General features: G+C 45.5%; 1 protein-coding gene across 3 annotated transcripts in view; it reads left to right on the top strand.

Moving 5' to 3' along the window:
• Positions 1-12,205, top strand: part of LOC110498167 (arf-GAP with SH3 domain, ANK repeat and PH domain-containing protein 3) — a 59,364-nt gene extending 47,159 nt beyond the window's left edge. For 2 of the 3 annotated variants that reach the window (XM_036955141.1, XM_036955143.1), the window contains 8 exons: positions 1,819-1,934; positions 4,567-4,634; positions 5,824-5,931; positions 7,515-7,710; positions 9,198-9,480; positions 10,712-10,937; positions 11,646-11,777; positions 12,055-12,205. In XM_036955141.1, coding sequence (XP_036811036.1) covers positions 1,819-1,934; positions 4,567-4,634; positions 5,824-5,931; positions 7,515-7,710; positions 9,198-9,480; positions 10,712-10,937; positions 11,646-11,777; positions 12,055-12,132 — 1,207 coding nt within the window. In that variant the 3' untranslated portion in view covers positions 12,133-12,205. The remainder of the gene's footprint in view (positions 1-1,818; positions 1,935-4,566; positions 4,635-5,823; positions 5,932-7,514; positions 7,711-9,197; positions 9,481-10,711; positions 10,938-11,645; positions 11,778-12,054) is intronic. The other variant, XM_036955142.1, reaches the window with a different exon arrangement.
• Positions 12,206-13,913: the final 1,708 nt, after the last annotated feature.

Consider the following 13,913-nt stretch of genomic DNA (forward strand, 5'->3'; position numbering starts at 1 on the left):
GCTAGACCTTTTGTGGCAGGGCTGAAATGCAGTGGAAATGTTTTTTGGGCATTCAGTTCATTTCCATGGCAAAGAGGGACTTTGCAATACATCTGATCACTTTCATAACATTCTGGAGTATATGCAAATTGTCATCATACAAACTGAGGCAGCAGACTTGGTGAAAATTAACCTTTCTGATCTCCCCATCCCGGATCCGGGTTCGTGAATACAGACTCAAGCTCATTACCATAACGCAACGTTAACTATTCATGAAAATCGCAAATGAAATGAAATAAATATGCTAGCTCTCAAGCTTAGCCTTTTGTTAACAACACTGTCATCTCAGATTTTCAAAATATGCTTCTCAACCATTGCAAAACAAGCATTTGTGTAACAGTATTGATGGCTAACGTAGCATTTAGCATTAGCATTCAGCTGGCAACATTTACACAAAAAAACAGAAAAGCATTCAAAAAAATAATTTACCTTTGAAGAACTTCAGATGTTTTCAATGAGGAGACTCTCAGATAGCAAATGTTCAGTTTTTCCTGAAAGATTATTTGTTTAGGACAAATCGCTCCGTTTTCTGCGTCACGTTTAGCTATGAAAAAACCCCTGTATCCAGGATTGTGTAAATCTATCAGCAAGCTCATTAGCATAACACAACGTTAACTATTTATGAAAATCGCAAATGAAATGAAATAAATATGCCATCTCTCAAGCTTAGCCTTTTGTAAACAACACTGTCATCTCAGATTTTCAAAATATGCTTCTCAACCATAGGAAAACAATAATTTGTGTAAAAGTAGCTAGCTAGAGTTAGCATTTCGCGTTAGCATTTAGCGTTAGCATTAGCGTTAGCATCCAGCACGCAACATTAACAAAAACATAAAAGCCTTCAAATAAAATAATTTACCTTTGAAGAACTTCTGATGTTTTCAATGAGGATACTCTCAGTTAGATAGCAGATGCTCAGTTTTTCCAAAAAGATTCCTTGTGTATTAGAAATAGCTCCGTTTTATACATCACATTTGGCTACCAAAAAAAATCCATAAATTCAGTCCTCAAAACGCAAACTTTTTTCCAAATTAACTCCATAATATCGACCTAAAACATGGCAAACGTTGTTTAGAATCAATCATCAAGGTGTTTTTCACATATCTCTTCATTGATACATCGTTCTTGGACACATGCTTTCTCCCCTGAATCAAATGGTAAAGTAGAAGCAGCTGGCAATTGCGCACCGAATTCGACGCAGGACACCAGGCGGACACTTGGAAAATGTAGTCTCTTATGGTCAATCTTCCAATGATATGCCTACAAATACGTCACAATGCTGCTAAGACCTTGGGCGAACGACAGAAAGTGTAGGCTCATTCGTTGCGCAATCACAGCCATATAAGGAGAAAATGGAAAACAGAGCTTCAGAAATTCTGCTAATTCCTGGGTGATGCATCATCTTGGTTTCGCCTGTAGAATGAGTTCTGGGGCACTTACAGACAAAATCTTTGCAGATTCTGAAACTTCAGCGTGTTTTCTTTCCAAAACTGTCAAGAATATGCATAGTCGAGCATCTTTTCGTGACAAAATATCGCGCTTAAAACGGGAACGTTTTTTATCCAAAAATGAAATAGCGCCCCTAGAGCTCTAACAGGTTAATATTTGTGTCATTCTCAAAACTTTTGGCCACGACTGTACAACGTAGGGAATATGGAGCCATTTTGGGACACATTCTCTGTCACCAGCATTGACCTTTAGTACTGTCTTACCTACACCAGCCCCCGGAGACATACATGTACATCACATTGACTCCAACTGTCTGTCACCACTTAACAGTGTCTGTCTAGAGAAGAGGACTCTAGAGGGGAACACTGCTCTACATTACAGCGCCCAGCACCACAAAACAGAGTGCCTCAAACTACTCCTCAAAGGAAAGGCTGTCCTCCACACAGGTACCTGGTACACACCTTCACACACACATACACACCTACACACACACCTACTGTATATACACACCTACACACACACCTACACACACACCTACTGTATATACACACCTACACACACCTACACACACACCTACACACACACCTACTGTATATACACACCTACACACACACCTACTGTATATACACACCTACACACACACCTACACACACACCTACTGTATATACACACCTACACACACACCTACTGTATATACACACCTACACACACACCTACTGTATATACACACCTACAGTATAGACACACCTACTGTATATACACACACACACACACACCTACTGTATATACACACCTACACACACACCTACTGTATATACACACCTACACACACACCTACTGTATATACACACCTACACACACACCTACTGTATATACACACCTACACACACACCTACACGCACACCTACTGTATATACACACCTACACACACACCTACTGTATATACACACCTACACACACACCTACTGTATATACACACCTACACACACACCTACTGTATATACACACCTACACTCACACCTACACACACACCTACTGTATATACACACCTACACACACACCTACTGTATATACACACCTACACACACACCTACACACACACCTACTGTATATACACACCCACACACACACCTACTGTATATACACACCTACACACACACAAACTGTATATACACACCTACACACACCCCTACTGTATATACACACACCTACACACACACCTACTGTATATACACACCTACACACACACCTACTGTATATACACACCTACTGTATATACACACCTACACTCACACCTACACACACACCTACTGTATATACACACCTACACACACACCTACTGTATATACACACCTACACACACACCTACACACACACCTACTGTATATACACACCCACACACACACCTACTGTATATACACACCTACACACACACCTACTGTATATACACACCCACACACACACCTACTGTATATACACACCTACACACACACAAACTGTATATACACACCTACACACACCCCTACTGTATATACACACACCTACACACACACCTACTGTATATACACACCTACACACACACCTACTGTATATACACACCTACACACACACCTACTGTATATACACACCTACAGTATAGACACACCTACACACACACCTACTGTATATACACACCTACAGTATAGACACACCTACACACACACCTACTGTATATACACACCTACACACACACCTACAGTATAGACACACCTACACACACACCTACAGTATATACACACCTACAGTATAGACACACCTACACACACACCTACAGTATATACACACCTACATACACACCTACTGTATATACACACCTACAGTATATACACACCTACACACACACCTACTGTATATACACACCTACACACACACCTACTGTATATACACACCTACACACACACCTACTGTATATACACACCTACACACACACACACCTACAGTATAGACACACCTACACACACACCTACTGTATATACACACCTACACACACACCTACAGTATAGACACACCTACACACACACCTACAGTATATACACACCTACAGTATATATACACCTATACACACACCTACAGTATATATACACCTATACACACACCTACAGTATATATACACCTACAGTATATACACACCTATACACACACACCTACAGTATATACACACCTACAGTATATACACACCTACAGTATATATACACCTATACACACACCTACAGTATATACACACCTACAGTATATATACACCTATACACACACCTACAGTATATACACACCTACAGTATATACACACCTATACACACACACCTACAGTATATACACACCTACAGTATAGACACCTACACACACACCTACTGTATATACACACCTACAGTATAGACACACCTACACACACACCTACTGTATATACACACCTACAGTATGTACACACAGTGCGTTTAGTGCTTGTAAGCTGGGTTAAATAGGGATACCACAGAGACTTAACTTGTCCCTCCCTCCCTCCCTCCCTCCCTCCCTCCCTCCCTCCCTCCCTCCCTCCCTCCCTCCCTCCCTCCATCCATCCATCCATCCCTCTCTCCCTCCCTCCCTCCCTCCCTCCCTCCCTCCCTCCCTCTCTCCCTCTCTCCCTCCATCTCTCCCTCCCTCCCTCCATCCATCCATCCATCTCCCTCCCTCCCTCCCTCCCTCCCTCCCTCCCTCCCTCCCTCCCTCCCTCCCTCCCTCCCTCCCTCCATCCATCCATCCATCCATCCATCCATCCCTCCCTCCCTCCCTCCCTCCCTCCCTCCCTCCCTCCCTCCCTCCCTCCCTCCCTCCCTCCCTCCCTCCCTCCCTCCCTCCCTCCCTCCCTCTCTCCCTCTCTCCCTCCATCTCTCCCTCCCTCCCTCCATCCATCCATCCATCTCCCTCCCTCCCTCCCTCCCTCCCTCCCTCCCTCCCTCCCTCCCTCCCTCCCTCCCTCCCTCCCTCCCTCCCTCCATCCATCCATCCATCTCTCCCTCTCTCCATCCATCCATCCATCTCTCCCTCTCTCCATCCATCCAGTGAACTCATCCGGAGAGACGGCCCTGGACATCGCCAGGAGACTGCAGCACTCCCAGTGTGTGGAACTGGTAAGACATGACTGACTGGGTTTAGGTTTATTTGAACATCTTGGTACTTAAGCAGAAACAAGCATAAAATGCGATATCATACAATATAAAACACAACGAAGAAGATATGATTAGCCTAATTATGTGGACAGTTCATCATCGTCATTAACAACGAAACACTAAATCAATGAATATGCGTATCAATGTTTTTTTTACTGTGATAGTCATTTGCGTAGTTTGAGAGCTCTTGCCAAGAAAGGGACTGACTGACCCTGACTTTACAGCCAACTCTCAGTGCAAATACAGCCTTTGTGTTCCTTCTGGCTCCCTGTTCTCCCCTGCTAAACCTGCTTTGACCACGTTCAATTTCCTGTCTTCCTATCCTTTATGGAACAATAGATAACATGCTCACTGTCTCTGATTATGGTGAGGTGCTGAATTGTCATATTCAAGTCCGTAATGAAAGAAAGTGTTAATTTCCTGTCCTTGTTGTGTTTTTACTGGAAAACCATTATCCATTATTTCCTGTTAAAACGGTGATAAGTCGAGTAAGTTGTTGTTTCAATACTGTCTCGTGACAGACTGTTAAAGGGCAACTCCGCCACTTTTCAACCTCACAATCACCATCTCAGCACCATACCCGTGTCTACATAGTGTTTCTATGATCTGTAGTAAAAAATAAAATAAAAAGTTAAATAAAGATTTAAAGTAAGAAAACAGTGAGTTTCTAGACAGAGGGGTATTTTCTTGTTTGAAAACATCGTTTAAAAAAAACGTTTTATCTTTAGATGATGTCATCGGGTAGACCTTTTTAAATGTATGTATTTTTCTACAAAACGTAGAAAAGCGCTGTTTGCACATATGTAGACACTGACATTGTGCTGAAGAAAATGACTATGAGGTTGAAAATTGCATAAAATTGCAGCAACATTTTTTTTTTGCACTTTAACATGAATGTTAGCATAATTAAGTCACTGGCCAGCACATGTAAGATTTAGTTCTGGTTCCTGGCACTAAAGTTTCAGTGGTTTTAACAGTTGTCCCATAGCTTGAAAATACTATTTTATTTTCTGGATGATATTTGAGTATTTAAAGGTACTGATAGGAGCAATGACTTGACTAGCTATGCTATGTTTGTAATCTGAGCAAAATATGGATTTGTAGCTGACCTGTGTGTGTGTGTGTGTGTGTGTGTGTGTGTTTGTTTTAGCTAGAGCTGGCCCAGAGTGGGAAGTTCAACAGTCAGATCCATGTGGAGTACATGTGGGAGACACAGAGCCAGGACCTGTACGACAGCGAAGATGACCTGGATGAGAGGGTACAGACACACACACAGACACACCGAATACGACCTGGATGAGAGGGTAAACACACACACTAACCACTGTACAACCAATACACCAGTCCTCCTGGACCCCAAAGGAACATTTATATTGTAACCCTGTGCAAACTCACCCGATTCAATTCGCCAACTAATCTTCAAGCCCTCATTGAGTTGAACCAGGTGTCTGGGGTTACAAGTTGAACCAGGTGTCTGGGGTTACAAGTTGAACCAGGTGTCTGGGGTTTACAAGTTGAACCAGGTGTCTGGGGTTACAAGTTGAACCAGGTGTCTGGGGTTACAAGTTGAACCAGGTGTCTGGGGTTTACAAGTTGAACCAGGTGTCTGGGGTTACAAGTTGAACCAGGTGTCTGGGGTTACAAGTTGAACCAGGTGTCTGGGGTTACAAGTTGAACCAGGTGTCTGGGGTTACAAGTTGAACCAGGTGTCTGGGGTTACAAGTTGAACCAGGTGTCTGGGGGTTACAAGTTGAACCAGGTGTCTGGGGGTTACAAGTTGAACCAGGTGTCTGGGGTTACAAGTTGAACCAGGTGTCTGGGGTTACAAGTTGAACCAGGTGTCTGGGGTTACAAGTTGAACCAGGTGTCTGGGGTTACAAGTTGAACCAGGTGTCTGGGGTTTACATAATAAATGTGTACTGTACTGGTTACTGGAGGACTGGATTTGGGAAACGCTGCACTAGAGTTTTATTCAGTGTTTACCTCGGTGCAACCACACTTCACCTTTGTGTCACTCTGCTCATATCCCTCACTATCGCACGACTTAGACTTAGTCATGGGGCGGGGGTGTTAGAATGGGGTGGGGGTGTTAGAATGGGGCGGGGGTGTTAGAATGGGGTGGGGGTGTTAGAATGGGGTGGGGGTGTTAGAATGGGGCGGGGGGTGTTTGAATGGGGCGGGGGTGTTAGAATGGGGTGGGGGTGTTAGAATGGGGTGGGGGTGTTAGAATGGGGCGGGGGGTGTTTGAATGGGGCGGGGGTGTTTGAATGGGGCGGGGGTGTTTGAATGGGGCGGGGGTGTTTGAATGGGGTGGGGGTGGTAGAATGGGGGATGGGAGTGTTAGAATGGGTGGATGGAAAAATGAGGGGGGTTTTGGGGTTGGGGTGTTAGAATGGGGTGGGGGTGTTAGAATGGGGGATGGGGGTGTTAGAATGGGGGGATGGAAGAATGGGGGATGGGTATGTTAGAATGGGGGGATGGAAGAATGGGGGATGGGAGTGTTAGAATGGGGGGATGGAAGAATGGGGGATGGGAGTGTTAGAATCGGGGGATGGAAGAATGGGGGATGGGGATGTTAGAATGGGGGGTGGAGGGGGTGTTAAAATGCGGAGGATGTTAGAATGGAGGGATGTAAGAATGGGGGGTGGGGTTGTTAAAATCGGGGGGGTGTTAGAATGGGGGATGGATGTAAGCTAGATGGAATTTTCACCATATTGTTTACTCTTATCCAATTATTTCAGAACACAAGGGCCTAGGGGGTAGGGGTTGTTTTTGACGAAACCCCAGTGCCATGTTTGGCATCATATACTGACCATCTCCCCCTTCCTCTCTACTCTTCAGGTGAACCCCTTACACAGGAACCTACGCTCCCCTCTGCCCTCCAAAGCCTCGCCCTCCCGCTGGAGCTTCGCCAACGCCCCCGTGGCGTGTAAGACCTATGAAAACGTGGACTTCCTTTACCGTAACCCCCCCAATAGTGCTCCATCTGGCGTCCTCATGCCCCCGCCCCCTCTGCCCGCTAAAGCCATCATGAGAGGTGAACACACGCATTGACATAAACATTAAAGCCCAGGTAGTCTGTTTCAGTCAGTTTTCTTCCGTTTGGTGCTTAAATGAACAAGACCCTGGAAAGCGGTCTATTATAGTTTATAGTGGATTTTTGAGTCTCGTAGCTGAGAGAGCTGTCTCACCTCTTCATCCTGGTCCTGACACACTTACAGGAAAGACACACATCTGATCCATTAGATCTGCAAACACTGAAATAGGGGCTCAATCTCAAATTCTCTTTCCCTCTCCTCCCATCCCCTCTCATCTCCATTCCTCTCCTCCCATCCCATCTCCTCTCCTCCCATCTCTCCTCTCCTTCTATCCCCTCCAATCTCCTCTCATCCCCTCTCTTCAAATCAAATGTATTTATATAGCCCTTCGTACATCAGCTGATATCTCAAAGTGCTGTACAGAAACCCAGCCTAAAAACCCAAATAGCAAGCAATGCAGGTGTAGAAGCACGGTGGCTAGGAAAAACTCCCTAGAAAGGCCAAAACCTAGGAAGAAACCTAGAGAGGAACCAGGCTATGTGGGGTGACCAGTCCTCTTCTGGCTGTGCTGGGTGGAGATTATAACAGAACATGGCCAAGATGTTCAAATGTTCATAAATTACCAGCATGGTTAAATAATAATAATCACAGTAGTTGTCGAGGGTGCAGCAAGTCAGTACCTCAGGAGTAAATGTCAGTTAGCTTTTCATAGCCGATCATTAAGAGTATCTCTACTGCTCCTGCTGTCTCTAGAGAGTTCAAAACAGCAGGTCTGGGACAGGTAGCATGTCCGGTGAACTGGTCAGGGTTCCATAGCCGCAGGCAAAACAGTTGAAACTGGAGCAGCAGCACAGCCAGGTGGACTGGGGACAGCAAGGAGTCATCATGCCAGGTAGTCCTGAGGCATGGTCCTAGGGCTCAGGTTCTCCTCCGAGAGAGAGAGAAAGAAAGAGAGAGAGAGAGAGCATACTTAAATTCACACAGGACACCGGATAAGACAGGAGAAGTGCTCCAGATATAACAAACTGACCCTAGCCCCTCGACACATAAACTACTGCAGCATAAATACTGGAGGCTGAGACAGGAGGGGTCAGGAGACACTGTGGCCCCATCCGATGATACCCACAGACAGGGCCAAACAGGAAAGATATAACCCCACCCACTTTGCCAAAGCACAGCCCCCACACCACTAGAGGGATATCTTCAACCACCAACTTACCATCCTGAGACAAGGCCGAGTATAGCCCACAAAGATCTCCGCCACGGCACAACCCAAGGGGGGGGCGCCAACCCATCTCATCTCATCTCCTTTCATCCCATTTTCTTCTTAACTGTATTTGAGGACCTTCCCTCGCATCTTCCTCACCTTTTGAGGAGTAAAGGATGTGAGGAATCAAGGAAGGACAAATTGAGAAGGAGACTGTTTTGTATGGCTGTCTCTGTCTCTCACTCACCTGGTCCTGTCTCCCTCTCCCCGCACCCCCAGGTCGCTCGGACCCCCAGATCTCCTTGTCCACCCAGGAGGGGGTAAGCAGCAGGTGCAGCTGCTCCAACCCAACCCCCCAGTCCAGCCCCCCTTCCCCCATGCTGGAGGGTCAGGGGGGACGACCACCCAAATCACCCCACGGCCAGGGCATCCTGGTGAGGGGGCAGAGACAGACCGCAGCCTGGGAGGGTCAGGCCAATACTGGGTCAGGGTCCTCAGACAGAGACAGCACCAAGTCTAACAGTAGTTCCAGCTCCCCTCAGAACCACATAGGACCTGTCAGGTAATCCTAAAATACTTCCAGAACTGACAAAGTAGGAGATCAGTGTGGTTTTGTAATGTTATGGCGGATGGACTCCCTCTATTCCTGCTAATGTTAGACTCCTTCCTGGTCTTCACAGTAAAATGTTTGTATTCATGATTTGATTCCCCTTACTGTTAGAAATGAATAGTCAAACATATATATATATATATATATATATATATATATATATATATATATATATATATATATATATATATATATATATATATATATTTAAATGGAACCACCCTAGAGTTAAGAGAGAGAATTCATCAGTTCTGAAGATGACTGCCTTCGGGCAGCAGTTTACTGGCCGATAAAATGACCTCACAGCGCCCGCTGTTGAAGCCTAACAATTCTCTATGAGCTGAGCACATAGAGCATTCTAACAGTAATGAACACCTACTTTGTCACTGTCCCAAAAACACTCCTAGTGAGCAAAATAATGAATTATATATAAAAAAAATCATTAATGTTACAAAACTTTGCAATTACATTACATGCATACTGGATTACATTATATGAAAAGACATGGTAACACTTTATTTGGACAGTCTACAGACTATCAGTAACATTTTAACTGTCTATCTACTAACCTTAACTCTTATCTTAACCGTAACATTTCAACTGTCTATCTACTAACCTTAACTCTTATCTTAACCGTAACATTTCAACTGTCTATCTACTAACCTTAACTCTTATCTTAACCGTAACGTTTCAACTGTCTATCTACTAACCTTAACTCTTATCTTAACCGTAACATTTCAACTGTCTATCTACTAACCTTAACTCTTATCTTAACCGTAACGTTTCAACTGTCTATCTACTAACCTTAACTCTTATCTTAACCGTAACATTTCAACTGTCTATCTACTAACCTTAACTCTTATCTTAACCGTAACATTTCAACTGTCTATCTACTAACCTTAACTCTTATCTTAACCGTAACATTTCAACTGTCTATCTACTAACCTTAACTCTTATCTTAACCGTAACATTTTACATTGACATTTTAGTCAGTTAGCAGATGCTCTTATCCAGAGTGCAGACATTTTGTCCATCCTGGAAACATTAGCAAACAGTCTGTTAATTGCATTTACAGATGAAAAATCCAAACGATCTCAATCCAGTAGGACCCATGTAGGTACTCTATGTATCTATGAGTAGGTGAAGTCCTTGTGTTTTACCAACCTGTTCCTCTCCTCCCCAGCTCAGAGAAAACAACATCGTACAGGCGGACCAGCAGCGGAGGACAAGGGAAGTGTTCTGCAGCCGTGACCTCGGCTGTGACCTCACCCAGCTGTGTGGCGCTGGGCAGCCAGGAGGAGCTGTACTGCAGCGTGGTAACTAGTGGTCCCGCTCCCAGCGTCACACCTGCGGCCAAATCCACCTCCTCCTCCTCTCCGATCACTGTGCGCCCTCGCAGAAACGCTATGGTAGGACACGCAACATGACCTTACCACTAATACTGTAGCATCATTTCAAACACTGACAACAAAACCACTGGTATCTGAGTGAGAATGGTATCTATATATGGCATGCTAGTTAGAGCATGGAAATAAATAAATAATGGTCTCATACGAGAGAAAAAACATATTTAAAATATATATGTGAAATATAAAGAATGTATTTTTGTTGGGTACTCTGATAGAACATACATTTTCCTCAGCTGCTGCATGTAACCTATTGTCAGTTGGTTGGTATTATTATCCTGCAACATCACTATTAAATATCAGTTTAAGGCACAATAACGTAAATGTTACATTTAAAAAAAATTCTATCTATAACCTTTATTTAACCAGGCAAGTCGGTTAAGAACAAATTCTTATTTACAATGACGGCCTACATTTGCCCGACCCGGACGACGCTGGGCCAATTGTGCACCACTCTATGGGACTACCAATCACAGCCGGATGTGATACAGCCTGGATTCAAACCAGGGACTGTAGTGACACCACTTGCACTGAGATGCAGCGCCTTAGACCGCGGCGCAGCGAGTGGCGCACATTGAATAGTGATGTTGCGGGATAATAATGCCCAACCAACGGACAATGGGGTTACACGTACAGATCAGTTGTCTGTAACACAGTAGCGGGACATTAGTATGTACAAGAGCCTGACGGAGTAGCGTGTGTATCCGCCAGGTGTCTCAGAGGAGGCCTACCCAGAAGAGGGTCAAGGCCCTGGTGGACTGCAGAGCCGTCAGCTCGGACCAGCTGGCCTTCTTCAAGGATGAGGTCATCGTAGTCACAGCCACCGAGGACCCCCACTGGTGGGTGAGTAGAACTACACCTCTATTTTTTTTTTACCTCTGTAAATCCGTTGTTACTTTTAATAAGCACAGCTTTAAAATAGAGAGTTGAGCTATTTGTCTTTCTGTATTAAAGCCTACCATGTTTTCACCTATATATTATTACAAAAAAGGCAACTGGAGGGTTTTCCTTCTGCGCAAACACAACATCCAGAGTCCTTTCATTAATGTCCGTCTATCTCAATTACCTCTGTATCTTCTATCTAGTCGGTCAGTGATCTTGATTGTTTCTGTACCTCCAGGTCGGCCACATCGAGGGCTATCCATCCAGAAGTGGGACATTCCCTGTGAACTATGTCCATAAACTGGGGACTGACTAGTCATATACCGGACGCCCTAGCCCCTACCCTAGCCCCTAGCCCCTAGCCTAGCCCCTATCCTAGCCCCTACCCTAGCCCCTGCCCTAGCCTGTCCCCTACCCTAGCCTCTACCCTAGCCCCTAGCCTAGCCCCTACCCTAGCCTCTACCCTAGCCCCTAGCCTAGCCCCTACCCTAGCCCCTACCCTAGCCTCTACCCTAGCCCCTAGCCTAGCCCCTATCCTAGCCCCTACCCTAGCCCTTGCCCTAGCCTGTCCCCTACCCTAGCCTGTCCCCTACCCTAGCCTCTACCCTAGCCCCTAGCCTGTCCCCTACCCTAGCCTCTACCCTAGCCCCTAGCCTAGCCCCTACCCTAGCCTCTAGCCTAGCCCCTACCCTAGCCCCTACCCTAGCCTCTACCCTAGCCCCTAGCCTAGCCCCTATCCTAGCCCCTACCCTAGCTCCTACCCTAGCCTGTCCCCTATCCTAGCCCCTACCCTAGCCCCTGCCCTAGCCTGTCCCCTACCCTAGCCTGTCTCCTACCCTAGCTCCTATCCTTACTACGTCACTTACCTAGGACACAAAAAAGGCTGGAATGGACTCTCTTGAAAGCAACTCATTCAAAGACAACAAAGAAATGCTTGCTCTCTTTCCTGGTCATTTCTTATGAGAGAATATTCTGAACCACTTTGATGTGTTGTGATCTGATGACTAGAGACTCCCATAAACTGTAATTGTATAAACAGACAGTGCACTTAAGGAAGTCGCCATAAAGAAAGAAGGGATGAAAGAGATCATATTACAGGAAGGAATGCCACCCTCACAACCCGACAGAAGAGAGTGAAAACGCCTCCCTCTGCTTTTGACCTCTAATACCTGTATGCTTTACATCTGTAAAGGGATGTTTTTACCACACCTTACCGCCCAGGATATTAAAGGGATGTTTTTACCACACCTTACCGCCCAGGATATTAAAGGGATGTTTTTACCACACCTTACCGCCCAGGGTATTAAAGGGATGTTTTTATCACACCTTACAGCACAGGATATTAAAGGGATGTTTTTACCACACCTTACCGCCCAGGGTATTAAAGGGATGTTTTTATCACACCTTACGGCCCAGGGTATTAAAGGGATGTTTTTACCACACCGTATCGCCCAGGGTATTAAAGGGATGTTTTTACCACACCTTACGGCCCAGGATATTAAAGGGATATTTTTACCACACGTTGCTTCCCAGGGGAAATTATAAGAGCAACAGCTGTAGCCACATAACTGCTGGAATACCTGTGATGCAGACTGCCTGCGCGTGTGTCTGAGATTATAACCATACCATTGGATTACCTGGCAATGACATACATACAACACTGGTGTCTGGAGGAGTGAGATCGTGTGCTGTGGGAGCCCTAGAAAAGAGGATGAATAGTCGGCATTGTCCACTGCCTTCCTGGAAACTAAGGAGACTTAAGAGATTCATGCCATGTCAGTCACGGTACGTCGGGACTCTGAGCCAGATGCAATGAATACCTGCTCAGTGACCGGTGGCGATTATGTCTGGGGCTGGAACGACCTGGAACTGAAAGCGCATTTGTGGCTGCCAGCCTGTCTCCTGGGGCTCCAGGGTTCTCTGGCTGCCGAACTGAAATGGAACCCCAGTGTCTAAGGTGGTTTTGGGCCAGACTCCAGCTCCAGCCTGGCTGGAGCCTGGGTGGAGCCTGGGTGATTTGGTTTTCTCCGTCTCCAGAGGAGTCTGTCTTCCTACAGTCGACAGGGGAAAGGAAGAGACTGTCACCGCAGTGAAATA

The sequence above is a fragment of the Oncorhynchus mykiss genome, chromosome 19 (assembly GCF_013265735.2).
Source record: "Oncorhynchus mykiss isolate Arlee chromosome 19, USDA_OmykA_1.1, whole genome shotgun sequence".
Taxonomy (NCBI): domain Eukaryota; kingdom Metazoa; phylum Chordata; class Actinopteri; order Salmoniformes; family Salmonidae; genus Oncorhynchus; species Oncorhynchus mykiss.